Source organism: Dendrobates tinctorius, unplaced genomic scaffold (assembly GCF_039654945.1).
Source record: "Dendrobates tinctorius isolate UK_male_01 unplaced genomic scaffold, ASM3965494v1 ptg000224l, whole genome shotgun sequence".
Taxonomy (NCBI): domain Eukaryota; kingdom Metazoa; phylum Chordata; class Amphibia; order Anura; family Dendrobatidae; genus Dendrobates; species Dendrobates tinctorius.
In genome coordinates, this window is record NW_027361891.1 from 11,188,892 (window position 1) to 11,205,800 (window position 16,909).

The window sequence follows — 16,909 nt, forward strand, 5'->3', positions numbered from 1 at the left end:
GCCCCAATGGGAACAGTGCCGATAATGTATGTAAAGCACTGTGGAATTAATGGGGACAGTGCTAATAATGCATGTAAAGCACTGTGTAATTAATAGCACTATATATATGAGTAAAATATATATATATAATATTAGTGAGAAAGTAAACGGCAATCTTATACATGACAAACTATTGCTAGAGGACCCAATACCTATTTTAAGAGTAATCGCGATGGAGCTAAGTAGCAAATAGCGCAAAATAAGACTTTATCCGTGTTAGGTAAAAAACAGGGGGGATGCTTGCTCACCTTATATTGCTGCAATTGCAATAATTTCAAAGTATATACCAGCTGCTGCAGACCACGAGTCACAGACCATAAGGTAAGAAGATGGGCGGCTTTTCCTGCGCTGCTGGTGATGTCCCATGAATGGAATTGAGACATGAATTTGAACTCTATGCGTTTCGAGGTAATCCAAAAATGTGGTTGTGTCCTGAATACAATCGATTACCTCAAAAAGCATAGGTTTTAAACTACGGAATAAAACAGCCTTTATTCAAATTTATCAGCAGTGCGGGAAAAATAACCCATCTCCTTATTACTACTTTAAGAGTCACTAAATATTTGAAATGTTTTTTTTTTATTTCATTGCCCTGATGATTGCAATAAGATAGGTGGGGGTCCATGTCCTTAGACCTACTATGATAGCTGAAAAACCAGGGATGCAAAGCTCAGGAGAGAGTAACGCATAATATCTTCTTGACTGTGAACACCAGAGCTGCGCACATCTCAGGGAAAGTAGGTTTGAGTGATTAATGGAAATCTCAGGACCATGGCCTCCAGCGATCTGCTTGTAATCATTAGGGAAATGGAATGTGAAAGAAATCATTACAAAAGTTTAGTTACTCTTTTAGATAGCCATACATATATGATAGCTGATGGCTGAGCGCTCATTCGGCCATCAGCTATGTCTCCCAATTCCCACATACATACAAATGCTTGGCTCAAACGAGCATTCACTTGTTAAAGGGAAGACAGTTGAAAACTGCTGTCACACAGTTCTTTAAGTGACTTATGTTCTGAAGGACAAAAATGTTAAAATCCAAACTGCTTGACCATTATCTCCACCGACATCACCTGTCGAGGTCCAGTCAGGAGGCCTCCATGCATGTTAGACCGTTGGCTGATCTTGCCAGGTTCTGATGTCTTTAGTGTAATGTTGTGGATGTTAGGTAAATGCTAGATCAATCATCTAATGTGTATAGGCGAGATAAGATAATGTCAAGGGAGAAAATAATTGCAACATCGGACTTATGTATTCTCACAGGAAATCAGCCATTGAAGAAGTGTCTGGCAGTGGGTTAAGGTCAGTTTACATGAACCATGCAGCAGCATGGTACGACCACTGATCGGTAAACTTTTACACTTTTGAGCGATCTACACTAGTGCGAATCCTGTTTACACAAGATGATGCATCGCCAAGAACGGTAAAGTTTCCTGCTGCTCAAAAGATCATTTCACCTTATGAACAAGCATTTTTCTTACTCATCAGGTGATGGGTAACCTGTTTACTATGGCAAGATAATCGTGAAATGAGCATTTTTAACAACACTCATTCATAATTATCTTGCAGTGTAATTGCCCATTTACGACGCACTTTCCATGGAAAACGTGCGTATGGGAGTAATAGATGCCGTCCAAATAAGTCTTCGGCTAATTGCTGTCTAATGTGAATGGCTGAAGATGACAATTGATGCTCCAAAATTAAGGAAGAAATATATGGTAATGCAGGTTTATTTATTTTCTTAGATACGAAGAAACTAATTAATGAAACGTGTTTTTAAGGAAATATGTAAAATGGTTTAGAAGTTGATGAAGCTTTATATACATTATGTGTACACTTGTGCAGTGCAAACAAAATCAATAATTTTTAACCCTTTTGCATATCGTTTACATTTAACCTCATGTATAAAGTAATGATTAAGCTTGCAGTGTGCACACACACACAATACTACAGTATAGGAGACTTACCTCTGGAGAAACCTCAGTTATTCCAAAATGGGACAATCTTTGGTGCAGTGTGTGCAGGTTGAGTGAACGTAGGACCTCTGCGGAGGGCAGAGTGTCTGGAACACCTATTTTTCTGTTTAGTGGAGAAATAAACAGCTCAACACAGTTCTTCTTTCCCTAAGTAAGAGAAATATGACTTAGCTTCCTTTTTGTCTTAAGCAACTGTTCATAAGACACAGCAGTTACAACATACGCAAGTGATAAATCATACATAATATCATAGTCCTTTAGAATCTCAGATGCGGTTTGTTTGCAGTCAGGAAGTATGGTTGGTAAATGTCAAATAATAATTATAAAAAAAGAATTTTTTTTTAGCACTATTAAAGAAGTATCTCCTTCTAGATTGGCAAGTACAAGGAACTAAGTAAAATGCCAAGACCACATCATGTCACTTTCCAATGGAAAGAGGAAGTTATGGGAATTATCACAGGGTTTTTGTATGAATTTGATGCAATGAGGAAAGAGTGGAAAACAAAATTCTCTGCTCAATCTGTATATTTACTATATGTACAATATGTGGCAGATGCAACAAATCTTCTCCCAGTAATAATTAAGGTATACTGCTCTTACATTTAGGCGATTGATGTGAACTTGTTGTGGCATGAGTCCTAGAGCTGCAGCAACTCCTTGGCGAAACTTCCGGAGCAATGTTGTATTTAGTTTGTTAACATCCATTTTTAGCATCTGAAAAAGAAACAGACAGATTTAGTTATAATCATAGATATTAATACACATCCACAAATAATCCATAAATGATAATGCTTTTCAGACGTTTCACTAGGTATCACACACTCAGTGTCATCATCATGTACAGACTGCCAGGAAGTATGTACAAAAGGAAATATTAAGGGACTGTATTACAAAGAGTCCAATGATATTGGTAAGAAAAGGTACGGTAGTGCAAACTCTGCTACATTTTGGCCCTAATTGTACAAACCATTAGTTGTAATTTCTAGCAGATCTGTGAATACTGTATGTGAAGAGAAAACCAAAGTGTAAAGCTGTTTTATTCATATCTTTCGGGGTAAATTCACATGTGAATTTTTTTTATAACTGTAAATTAATTTTTATTAGCATTTTACAATTTTTGACAAATGAAACAAAAGTCCGGACACAAAATAACAGTCCAAGGCATATGAATTCCGGAAAGCAAAAGTCACAATGACAAGGCAATGTAGGACACAATAGATGAGGAAACTCCTTCATACAGTAAAACACTTTTATAATGAACATAGAGTGGGACAAACCCATTTATATTCTCAAGCAGGTCCCAGTACTAAGAATCCTTCACTATACCTTGGTTAGTTAAAACCACAGCAGAAGCACACAGAGAAAAAACAAAGAGAATTATCATGAGAAAAGTGCTCACATATACAGACGAGAAGACAGGACAACGACACAAGGGATGGGGAGGGAGGGGGGAAGGCACCGGACGAGAAAAGAGGATGAACCCAATAGGAGAAGGGCGGCCTAAATATTTCTCTGTGCCCAATAGTAATCCCATGGGGCCTATAAGGAGTCAAAATTATCCATTCTAGCATTTAGATGAGCCATCTATATTCCATTCTTCTAATATCGTTGATTCTATGTAATAAATGCTAGTGAGTTGGAGGAGAGGTCTGTTGCCAACTAAGTGAAATCAGGCACCTAGACAGAGTAAAAATATGTAGTAGCATTTTGTGTGAGTTTTTTCCCCATCCCTTTAGGTGTAATATTTAATAGATATAGAATCATGTCTAGACCCACCTTCACATAAAGGACCCTGGAGATCATTTGCTTCACCTTCTCCCAAAAGTCCGTGATCCCAGTACAGGACCAAAAAATATGATACTGTGTACCTACCTCAGAGTCGCAACGTCAGCACCAATCTGAAATTGAGGGATTCAATCTATGGAAGAGATCAGGGGTGTGATACCAAAACATTAGCATTTTATATTGATTCTCCTTGTAGAGAGTGCAGATAGAGGATTTAGCCACTTTTCCCTGAATAGTATTCCAGGTCTGAGGTGACAAACCTTTTCCCAGGATGGACTCCCATTTGCACATATAGGGATGTTTTATCTGGTGATCTCCCAGAGGAGAACTCAGTATTCTAGATATTTCAGATATCAACGGCTCTCTCCTACAATATCTCTCAAAGTCAACCGGGAGGGAGACCCCAGAAGATCCATAGAGTGAGGAAGCAAAATGTTAGATCTGCAGATATTGATAGAACTCTTTATTAGTACTAGGATACCTGGACTTGATGTCATCAAATGTGAGAACCCCCAGCCTGGCCCCATCTACTAGGTCCGCAAACCTAAACACGCCTGCAGAGGACCATGGATTAGATATCGCATGATCCATACTATTTGACAATAGAGGTTGAAATATGAAAGAAATCATTTATGAATTTAGGGAGGCCATACCAAACCTCTTCCCACAAGAGAGCCATATCTCCCTCGTGAATCACATGGGGCCCAATAGGTCATCCAGATTTCTAGTGGTCTTATTTGACTATAATAATGAATTCAGGTGGATCGGTGACAACCATAGATTTTCAATTTCCGTTCATTTATCTTATGCCCATAGTGAAGTCCATGAGGGAATGCTACGTAAATGAGTGGCCCAATAGTATTTAATAATGTCAGAGAGCGACTGTCCCCCTTGTGATTTGGGAGAAACGAGGATACGCTTAGAGATCCTATGACGCTTATCCTACCATATGAACCTTAACATGGCTGTCTGGAGGGATTTAAGTTCACATATGGGGACCTTGACCAGTAGGGTCTCAAAAAAATAAAGTAACTTAGGAAGAAAGAACACCTTAAGCAAAGTAATGCGGCCAATTAGAGAAAGCAAGAGGAGTTTCCATTTATCTAATAGTTTCTTTAGGTTACTCAACATTGAGTTGCTCAACAGTGAGGGGAACTTGGTGCTGTATAAATTACTGTAAGAAGAGGATAAATGAACTCCCAGGTATTTAATTGCTTCAGTCTTCCATCTAAATTTGAAATTTAGTTTTAGATGATCCAAAACATCAGGAGGGATATTCAATGGGAGGGCCTCTGTTTCTGAGGTGTTTAGTTTATACCCCGATAAGTCCCGATATTTTTAAAGCTCTTCTAACAGGATAGGCAATGTAATATGGAGATTGGTTCTTGTCAAAAGAACATTGTCTGCAAATAAAGAGATCTTAAATATTTTGTCCCTAACCTAAATTCCTGATATGTTTGGGCTTTGTCTGCGCGCCTTTTATAGCCGGGACCTTCTGGAAGCTTCCAGATCTCTGAGATGGACCAATGAGATCTGGAGCAGGACCTGGCACATCGATCCCGATCTCCAATGGGAGATCGTCTCGTGAGCATGCCCAGTAGGAGGACAGAGAGACTTAGTCTCTGGATAGATTTGCTGCAGAGCAATCTCCTCTGCGGTAAACAGTAGGAGACCGCAGAATGTGAGGCTCTGGATTCCTGCAGAGCAGATACAGAAACCCGACGCCTAACACCTTCAATGTCACAAATAGATAGGACCAATTAAGACGATCAAACGCTTTTTCAGCATCAAGGCTCGATATAATAGACTGTACTTTACTTTTATTAACCACATCTATTAAGCCCATTGCCCTTCTATTCTTATCTCCTCCCTGACGGTTAGGGACAAAACCCACTTGATCCTTATTTATGATTTAGGGAAGCCAGGAGTTTAGCCTATTAGCCAGAATACGCATGAATATCTTTAAATCCGAGTTTAAAAACGCAATTGGGCGATAGTTTGAACAATCCAATGGATCCCATTTCAGTTTTGGAACAAGAATTAAATAGGAGTGCATCATCGAATCTGGGATGGACGCGCCCTCTAAAAAGGAGATAAATAGATTTACCATGTGAGGAGAAAGTTCTTCTACAAAACTCTTGTAATATAGATATGTCAACCCATCCGAGCCAGAAGATTTGTCCAAGGGGAGATCTTTCAAAACATCCTTCACCTCCTCCAGCGTCACCCATTGGTTAAGAAATGACAAGGCCTCCGAGGGGACAACTGGAAGTTTTAATTTTGATAAAAACAGTTTCAATATCCCACTCCTATCATTCCCATTTACGTAGAGAGTAGGTTGTAAATTGTACAATTTACTATAAAAATTAAAAAATATTTCCGAAATAATGGTTGGATTTTAGTGGATCGTGCCATCAGGTCCTATCAGGGTCTGGGGAAAAGACTTTAGGGTTCTATCCCTCAGTAAACTAGCCAAGAGAGCATGGGCTTTATTTCCCTTCTCATAATATTTAGTGTAAAAAGAAGTTTTTCAACTTCCCGCATTGAGAGATCTTTTAATTTATTTCTAGTCGCTACAACCCTATTCAATGCCCTCACCGAGGGAGAGACTGCCAACCTTCACTCCAACTTGATAAACTGAGAAGTTAATTTATTAAATTCAAGTTTAGCATTTCTCTTTAATCTAGAACCTTCTTTGATACAATACCCCCACATGACAGCTTTATGGGCTTCCCACATAACTGAATAGGAAGAAAACGAACCCTCATTCAGATAGAAGTCAATGAGATGGTTCAATAAAGTTTTCCGAATAGTTGGATCTTTAATTAGAAACATTCAATGACCCTTTCTGGTAAACGATTGTGAAAATTTAGCCCCTTAATGGCCAATGACGGGCATAGCCCGTCATTGGACGTCTCCCCTGCTTTGATGAGGGCTCCGGTGGTGAACCCGCATCAAAGCCAGGACATATCAGCTGTTTTGAACAGCTGACATGTGCCCGCAATAGGCGCAGGTGGAATCGCGATCCACTTGTGCCTATTAACTAGTTAAATGCCGCTATTGATTGCTGACAGTGGCATTTAACGGTGCTTCCGGCCACACGGCCGCAAATGAGCGCATCGCCGACCCCAGTCACATGATCGGGAGTCAGCGATGCATTGACATAACAACCAGAGGTCTCCTGGAGAACTCTATGGTTGTTGATGCCGCATTGCTATGAGCTCCACCCGGTGGTCATAGCAATGCTGTCATTCTGCTAAATATAGGCAATCTGCTCATCGCCTATATGTTGCAAAGCCAATCAAGTAAAGCTTGCTTCTAGTCTCCCATGGAGGCTATTGAAGCATGCCAAAATTATAAAAAAAAATGTTTTAAAAAATATGAAAAAATAAAAAAAATAAAAGTTTAAATCACCCCCCTTTTACCCCATTCAAAATAAAACAATAAAAAAAATCAGACATACACATATTAGGTATTGCCGTATTCAGAATCGCCTGATCTATCAATAAAAAAGCATTAACCTGATTGCTAAATGACGTAGCGAGAAAAAAAATCAAAACGCCAGAATTATGTTGTTTTGGTCACTGTGACATTGCATTAAAATGCAATAACGGGCGATCAAAAGAACATATCTGCACTAATATGGTATTATTAAAAACGACAGCTCGGCCCGCAAAAAATACGTCCTCATCCAACCCCAGATCACGAAAAATGGAGACGCTACAGGTTTCGGAAAATGACGCATTTTTTTAACAAACTTTGGAATTTTTTTTTCACCATTTAGATAAAAAAGAACCTAGACATGTTTGGTGTTTATGAACTCGTAATGACTTGGAGAATCGTAATGGCAGGTCACTTTTAGCATTTAGTGAACCTAGCAAAAAAGCCAAGCAAAAAACAAGTGTGGGATTGCACTTTTTTTGCAATTTCACCGCATTTGGAATTTTTTTCCCATTTTGTAGTACACGACATGGTAAAACCAATGGTGTCGTTCAAAAGTACAACTCGTCCCGCAAAAAATAAGCCCTCACATGGCCGTATTGATGAAAAAATAAAAAAGTCATGGCTCTGGAAAGAAGGGGAGGGAAAAATTAAAATGCAAAACCAAAAATAGCCCTGGTCGATAAGGGGTTAAGGTCCAACACCACAGGAGCGTGATTGGACCAGGTGATGTGCCCCATCTCAGCACTCACCATCATTCTCAGGGTCAAAATATTTGCAAAAAATAGTCAATTCTAGTGTGGGTATGATGAGGGGGAGAGTAGAAGGAAAAGACTCTGTCCCCGACATGATCTATTCACCACAAATCAAACAAGGAGTTAACCCTAATTAGTTTCCTAAAGTCTCTCACCATTCTAATTAGGTTTTGTGATGGGGGATTATTAATAGTCTGTCAAATGTTTCAGAGAAAGGGATTTTAAAATCGCCACCCACTAGTAAAGCTGCCGGCTGAAGTTTCCAAATCAGGAAAAAGACTTTACTCACAAATTTAATCTGACCAGATTTTGGGGCATATAAATTGCATAAGATTATGGGACTACTTTTCAAAGAAGCTTCCAAAATAACATATCTACCTCCAGGATCAATGTACGCTTTATTCACTTGTAGGGGGGAGCCTGATGATATTAGAATGGCCACTCCCCCTCTCTTATTATTAGTAAAAGCAGATTAGGACAGAGGGAAGGAGTTGACAGCAAACCTAAAGTTACCTGATTTGTCATAATGTGTCTCTTGAAGGAAGGCAATATCAGCCCTTTGGGACTTCAGTTCCTGGAGGGTGAGCCTCTTTTTTCTAGGGGAGTTAAGTCCCCTACCGTTTAATGATATTATGCTTTTCATTTTGAATTATTCATTCTACTCACTCTCAAATGTCTCCCAAAAGGTACCAGCAACCCCCCTCCTCTCTGGAACAGTAGAGGTCCATCTCTTCTAGACTCTTCATCCGATGTTCTATGTGTTGCAACCAGATTAATGGAGAGGAAAGAATCATTAGGAAAGGGGAAGGACAAAGACAACAAAGAACATAAGAAATAGAAACATACAACTTTAGGAAATGGAGCACTATAATTACCAGGAGTTGTAATCCTGGTCTGTGGCTACACCGGTGGAATATGTCAAACCCACCAGAGAGGGAGAAAAAAGGAAAACTGTAGCCACAGAAACATTTCTCAGGGACGCAAAGCCCAGTACCCGACCCTTACAGAGGAAAAACAACTACAATAAAACTGTCCTCTGTCGCCAGACAAACCAGGGCCCCCCCAGGCATATAATTTTAGTATTTGGCGAGATTTCCTTGTTTACTGAAGAAAAAACTGCGTTTCAACAATTGTGAAAAACTATAAAGGTGAGCCTGCACCGGATATTACTAGTTAACATATTCAAACAATTTATAAAGAGATTAAGTCTTGCAGAGCAAGAAATCGGGATAAAGGAGATCCTTCTTATAAGTCCAGTCTGAAGTATCAACGAAGACCCGTTGTTCCTCTCTTTCCGCCCCTGCTACTCAAACGCTCCTTTCTTTGCCTCTGGGTCCAAACTGGTGATGGAGGCGGACCCACAGGGACGGGGGTATCCCAGTCTGAGATCTTAGGAACATGGAGCACTAACTTCTCGCAGAAGCCTGGAAGCTCCTCCAGGGAGTGCAGTGTCGCCAAAACCCCTTGTCTCCGTGCTGTTAAGGCAAAGGGGAATCCCCATATGTAAGGGATCTTAAAGTCTCTCAGGACAGTTAGCAAAGGTCTAAGCAGCCATCTCTTTTGTAGAGTTATGCGAGATAGATCCGGGAGTAGTTGAATGACAGTGTGCTGGAACTTAATCTCCTTTAAGGACTTGGCCTTTGTCATAATTCTTTACTGGGTTTCAAAATCATGCAAATAACATATTACGTCTCTTGGGAATGGTGTTGAGCCCTTAGGCTGAAGAGCCCTATGAGCCTGGTCAAATTTAAGGGGTGCAAGGTCTTGGTCATCCAAAATGGAGGAGATTTCCAGCAAGATTATTTTAGTATTGTCCTGCTCGCTTGATTCCGGGACTCCTCTCTCTCTGATGTTACATCTACTGCCCCTGTTATCTAAGTCTTCCATTTGAAGATCTTTAAGCATTTTTTGCTGTTCATTGGATAACTGCTGAAGCTCAGACATGTAGGATCAGGTTGCATCATGTTCTCCCTCCAGGGAATCAATTCTACCTGATAAAAGCTGCAAGTACTGGCGCACGCAAGTAATTTCAGATCTGCATGCATCTTTAACCTCTGGAATAAGTGCTTTAAAGTCTTCCTTTGAGGGAAAACATGCCAAAAACCTCAGCCATTGTGGGGGGAAGTGCTCATCCAAGTGATCCCTCCCCCTCATCAGAAGATCACTCTAAATAGTCAATCTCAACATCTTCATGGGAGATACTAGGGGTTAGCTTGGGAGGATCTTTTTGGTAGCTTAATACTCCTTTGTTCTCAGATGTATCCTTACCTACAGTGAGGGTCTTTGCATGATTTTGTTGGAGTACAGGCACTTCAGCCTGATCATAATCAGAGGTTGAAGTGGGGTGGCCTCTTTCACCAGCCTGCTGGTAATCGTCAGCAACATCAGCATAACCGCCTTTTGTGGACAGAGAGCTCATATGTCTCTCAGTGCCAGAAGCCCTCTGAGCCTCCCAGCCATCGTCAGTGATCTTCTTACCCCCTGGTGGCCTAGTGTCGAGCTGATGAAGCGTAGCTCTCTCTCCTCTTCGGCTCCATGCAACATGTCCTCCTCGTGTTCACTAGCTGCCTCCCCCTCTGTGCAAGATGGCGCCTGCAGTCCTGCGTTACCCCGCTCTCAGAGGAGAAAAGTGTCCAGGGCTGACACAGGGCCATTCTGTACTGCTCTGGAGAGCGCCGCGTTCCTCCCCCTCCTCGGACCCATCGGTGGGCAGGATAGAGCGTCGCTGCAGGGCTCTTCAGCCGGTAATGTATGGTGCTTGGCGGGAGCTCTGTAGCCACAAGTCCTCTCACACCAGCATCCGGACAAGCCCCCCACGTGTGAATTTTGACAGTGATTTGATATGTAATTCACCATATGCATTGCAAAGAGTGAAATCTGCAATGAAAGTCCATAGAAAGAAAGCACATGCTGTGAAATTTAAAATCCACACAGCAGGTAAATTTTTTTGCACAAAATTTTCACGATGTGTGGATACAATTTTTAAAAATATATCCACTTTGTTTTATTTGTATTATGCTGCAGAAATTACAGTGGAAATGGCCACCAAATGACCATCATGTGCACTGTCCCTTAAACAAATTAGTAAAGAAATAACACCTGTGCAACAATTGGGTTTCTATTGAATAATTAAGTGCCTAAATTCATAAGCACTGACATATACAGTCAGGGCATTACTGCCCGTACTGGTGTATGGGGCCCGGTGAGCAGAGAGGACCCCAGTGGCAGGATTGGCTTTGTCTTTGCCATGTTTAAACCTAAAAGCACACAAACAAAAAATAAAATATTGACTATCCATGACTATCCAAAAAATTGACTACCCATGACAATATATGCAAAACATTTGGCCCAGAAAATGTTGAAAACTAGCACATAAAGGGATAAAACAATGTCAAACACAATTTTTATCCTTATAGTTTACAATCATTTGCTTCCTGTTTACTAAAATCACCAGGAAAATGGTATCACAATAACCGGACAGAAGTAATCACACTTAAAAAAAAGAAAAACTTTTGGTCGCTTCTGTATATACAGAGCTCCTGTGTATAATGTCACCGTTGATCATTGTATTACCAGTACACTGACACTATATACAGTAGTCTCGTGTATAATGTCACCGCTGATCACTGTATTACCTGTACATTGAAACTATACACTGTATACTATGTATACAGAGCTCCTGTGTATATTGGCACTTATGGTAATATTAGTATTGTGCTTTTTATTAAGGGCAGAGTCAGACAGCCGTTCAACATCTTTATCAACGATTTAGACGAAGGAATTGAGGGTAAACTGATTAAATTTGCTGATGACACAAAGCTAGGAGGGATAGCTAATACTAGAGAAGAGAGAGAGAATTCAAAAAGATATAAATAAACTGGAGCAGTGGGCAGCAACTAACAGTATGGTTTTTAACAAGGAAAAATGCAAAGTACTACATCTGGGCAATAAAAATGAAAAAAGCATATACAGAATGGGAGGAATAGGGCTAAGCAACAGCACATGTGAAAAAGATTTGGGTATACTAATAGATCACAGACTGAATATGAGTCAACAGTGTGATGCAGCAGCAAAAAAGGCAAATGCAATTCTAGGATGTATTAACAGAAGCATACAATCTAGATCACGTGAAGTCATTATTGCCCTCTACTCCTCTTTGGTCAGACCTCATCTGGAATACTGTGTCCAGTTTTGGGTGCCACATTTTAAAAAAGACATCAACAAACTGGAGCAAGTTCAGAAAAGAGCGACCAGAATGGTGACCGATCTACAAACCCTGTCTTATGAGGAAAGGTTGCAGGATTTAGGAATGTTTAGCTTGCAAAAGGGAAGACTGAGAGGAGACTTAATAGCTGTCTACAAATATCTCAAGGGCTTTCACATTGTAGAAGGATCATATGTATTCTCATTTGCACAAGGAAAGACTAGAAGCAATGGGATGAAACTGAATGGGAGGAGACAGATTAGAAAAACTTTTTGACAGAGTGTTCAATGAGTGGAATAGACTGCCACGAGAGGTGGTGAATTCTTCTTCAATAGAAGTCTTCAAACAGAGGCTGGACAGACATCTGTCTGGGATGATTTGGCAACTCCTGCTTTGAGCAGGGGGTTGCACCAGATGGCCCAGGAGGTCCCTTCCAACTCTACGATTCTATGATTCTATGATGATTCTATTTCTCGTGTGAGAATCGCATGGTAAACCTCATACTGGCTGTCGGCTCTCCTGACCTGAACTTGACAGCTGCATAGTAATCCATCACGCTGTCTTCCTCAGGTCAAGAGAGGTGCTGGGCCAGTCCATGCAGTGTGATTCTCGCACGAGTAATACAACCGTCTGACTCTGCCCTAATGATCAGTATTGTAGCATTCGGTCACTATGTGGTAGTAATATGTGGTCTAGTCATAGTGTGGTGGTATTTGTCCCTTGTATGTGGTATTATTAATTTACTATCCTTCGCTCAGATCGGGAGAGCCGTGGTTAGTCCATGCATTGAATGCCTATCTCGGACCAATTTGCACCGACATCTAAACGAGCCTTTAGACACATGGAAGTAGAGCTCAGACAAATTTAGAAGCAGTCACTACCATCAAATGTATACTGCAAAAAGAAAACTGACCAGCATCTCCCAACAGATAGGAGAGGATGGTCTTAGTACCACAATTCTTTACGTTTAGTCTATATAGCAATAGTAGAGTTTAATATTAATATATCCAATGTTCTCATGTGTTGCTGCACATGTTTGACACAATCTTACACCCGTTTACATTTGAATCATTGGTCAGATTTAGCTTTTTGTAGTACATACAGACAGATATACAGTTAGCAGCTATTTCCATATTCATTAAATTAAATGTTCACCATGTGACACTGGAAAACACCATTTGCATATACTACTTTTACCAATGGATATCAGTGTTCTGTTAATGAGACTATGAAATAAAAAATCTTTCTAAATACTTGTGGTAAAATCTTTTACAACTGAAACTTTCGGAAATCAACGTAAGACAGGAACAAGGAGTCATTACTCATTCCCGTGAAATGTACCAGATATAATTCGGAATTCTGACAAGTACAAGGGCGATGCTAACTTTTAGAATAAACCATGAATAGAGACAATAGGAAACAACACAACCTCGGAAAGAAATAATAATTCCAACTCAGAGAACATAGACATTAGACAGGTATGACTGCCATGTTATCATGCCCAACACATCCTGCTAATTGCTGACTACCAATAGTTCTTTAGAGATTCACCAAAAATATAAACGTTTCTGACAATTACTGTTGGAAAAACAAGATGTTCTTACCTTTAAACTCGAATCTTCATTTATTCTCATTATACTGCTATATAATCAAGGTGAAACGCTAAGCCTTCCTGTGTGAGCTGCTTTTACTCCTGGTGCTCCTGCAATACTCTGAACACCTGGCTTTAGAAGATGATGACACTTTCTATAAATTCTCTCTCTAATTAGCCTTACAATTTCTAAGAGGTTCTTTCTGCCTCTTCTGTAGTGGCTGAATGTTACAGCAACAGCTAGTGATATTGTGATCCTTATAGGATATATAAAATGATAACTGCAAAATAAGATGCTTATAGAATATACCAGATAGATCTCGTGGTGACGCAAATTCATTACAAGCAAATTGGATAAGGCACCTGGTAATTAAACTGATGCCACTCCTGGTCTCATTCGTGGGATCGGCTGTGTATTTGTGCATGTTATATATTATTTTGTTGTCATTGATACGACGTAGTGGGAAATATTACACGGCTGTAGTTGACAGATGAGATGCTGCCTGCTTTTGTTTCCAGAGAGATGGCAGCTTCCATTTTTGCACTGACTTGTTCCCTTGGGTAGCCTATCTATTGTTTGATTATAGCCGTGCTTCATACAAGCGTACATTTCTTTCTTTCCGTCCAACCATTGTGTAAAACCTGTGTTTGAGGTAAATAAATGAGTGTTTTGGATGAGATGAGATTTCTTACTGCTTAGCTATTATTTTTTCTAAATAGGGCATCTCTTCATTGTTTCTTGGTTTCAAACATGCCTTTTTTAGTGCATTCACTCCAAAACAATGTCTAATTAATGTGTAAAAACTGTCTATTGATCTCTGCCTGGACAAGATAGAAACATATTTTTGAAGCAAAACCAAAAGAATTTGTGTGAGGTACAGTATATGTGAAGTCAGTCTTGTTTCTGGCTGCTTTGTCATTATTGGAGCTTAATTTAACAAAGTACCACAAGATGGTTGATAAATTTGGAGCAATTTTAGGCCTCATTCAGACGTTAATGATTCATTTGGGGAAGAAAAATCATCTGAGACTTATCAGTGCTTTTTAACTGATTTTCATCAGTGTTTTTAGCTTTGCTATCACTATTTTAGCACTGATTTCCTCGCATTAAAAAATAAATAAGTTGTAAAGCTTCCTTACAACGTTAAATGGGTTTTTCAGCCTTGGGCTACAGTCTGTAGTCACTCTATGTGGCTGCAGACTTGTGAATCTTCACATCGCGCACGCTGCGTATTGTGAGGATACTCCAGTGCCAGCGTCAAGAGTTGCAGGTGAGTCATCGCAAATATGTGATTTGCACACATGTTGGCCGGACACAGTCTAGTCAGAAAGTGGTTAGAAGTATGCATCCTTGTGCATCCTTGTGGTCACATAACTGTCGCTCCCAGTGCTGGAACCGGAAAACCCTCACAGCACGCAGTGAATGTGATGTGAGCATTCACAAGTCTGTTTTTGTACAAAAGAAAAAAAAAGTGATGGCACTCACCGTTCTGTTGTGAAAATTCTTTATTAATTAAAAGGCATTGGCACGGGAGGAATGTACAGACAGTGGACAATGGCCGTTTCACGCACTTGTGCTTCAACGGGTCCTGCAGAGCCATCACTTTTTTTTTTTCTTTTGTACAAAATCAGATTACATGTTTGCTTTTCTGGATTGAGCACCCGTTCTGATGGTATTTTGGCGGTCAGTCGAGGTGTGTGATTTTCGACTTGAATAGCAGTCATGGAACTGCTTTGGGGTTAAGGCGCAGTGCCGAATCTTCTGTCTCTCTTACGTATTCTGTATTCACAAGTCTGTCCTCACATAGAGTGACTGCAGACTTGTAGTTTAAGACTGAACAACCTCTTTAATAATGGACAGCACATGAATAGCACACTGATCTGTGTGGAGGTTGTTGTCATTTTCAGAGACCTATAGACCTGTATTGGTAATATTGATCCATGGCTCAGATCAAAAACATGCAGTCTTGCTGAAAAATGATATATTTATTGAGAATGTAAACTCGAGACAGAATTTGAGACCCATGTTTCGGCCCACTGGCCATTATCAAGGTTATGTGTCAGCGATAATTGACTGAATCAGTGATCTGTGTGGTGATCGATCCATGTGAGGGGGTAGCGTGGGCTGAAATGTTGGTCTCAAATTCTGTCTCGAGTTGACCTTCTCAATAAATATATAATTTTTCAGCAAGGCTACATTACATGTTGTGCAAAAGGTTTTCTTCTACAATTTAGATTTTATATTTGCTGTGCGGCTCCTGCTTTTGGATTGCATATCCCTTGATCTATAATATATCAGATCAAAAACAGACATTTCTCCATGTTTATTTTTGAGGACACATGATCCACAACAAAAACACAGACATGTGAATAGCTCCATAGGTCATCATGGGCACTATCAAGAAGACTTCAGTCTGGAATTGATTTTTTTTATTTTTTAAGCTAACTCCCTACTGGAGTGATTTTGTGACGTTTTAGGCAACATTTTTTAAAAATCTCTTTTGACAAGCTCAAAATAAAAATGATGGACTATTATAACATGTAGACCTCCCCACATTTTTTTTAAGAAAGGTGCATCTTTATGGTACATAGGGCCTAGCTTAGGAAAAATTGAGTCATTTTAGCCCATGTGCTCAATGGTATTGATATTTTTTGATGACAGATTTATCAAATGAGGAAAATACAGTTGTGTGTAAATACTATACAAGTGCTTCTCACAAAATTAGAATATCATCAAAAAGTTCATTTATCTCAGTTCTTCAATACAAAAAGTGAAACTCATATATTATATAGAGTCATTAGAGAGTGATCTATTTTAAGGGTTTATTTCTGTTAATGTTGATGATTATGGCTTACAGCCAATGAAAACCCCAAAGTCATTATCTCAGTAAATTAGAATAATTAACAAAAAACACCTGCAAAGGCTCCCTAAGCATTTAAAAAGGTCCCTTAGTCTGTTTTAGTAGGCTCCACAATCATGGGGAAGACGGTTGACTTGACAGATGTCCAGAAGGCAGTCATTGACACACTCCACAAGGAAAGTACATTTTGCATTTCATTTGGAAATCAAGGTCCCAGAGTTTGGAGGAAGAGTGGAGAGACAGACAATCCAAGC

The 16,909-nt window shown here is 39.8% G+C and overlaps 1 protein-coding gene across 1 annotated transcript in view; it reads right to left on the reverse strand.

Moving 5' to 3' along the window:
* Positions 1-16,909, reverse strand: part of PTPRR (protein tyrosine phosphatase receptor type R) — a 350,468-nt gene that overhangs the window by 138,156 nt on the left and 195,403 nt on the right. Inside the window, exons 3-4 of the mRNA XM_073555527.1 lie at positions 2,619-2,732; positions 2,010-2,165 (exon numbers count right to left, since the gene is read on the reverse strand). Coding sequence (XP_073411628.1) covers positions 2,010-2,165; positions 2,619-2,732 — 270 coding nt within the window. The remainder of the gene's footprint in view (positions 1-2,009; positions 2,166-2,618; positions 2,733-16,909) is intronic.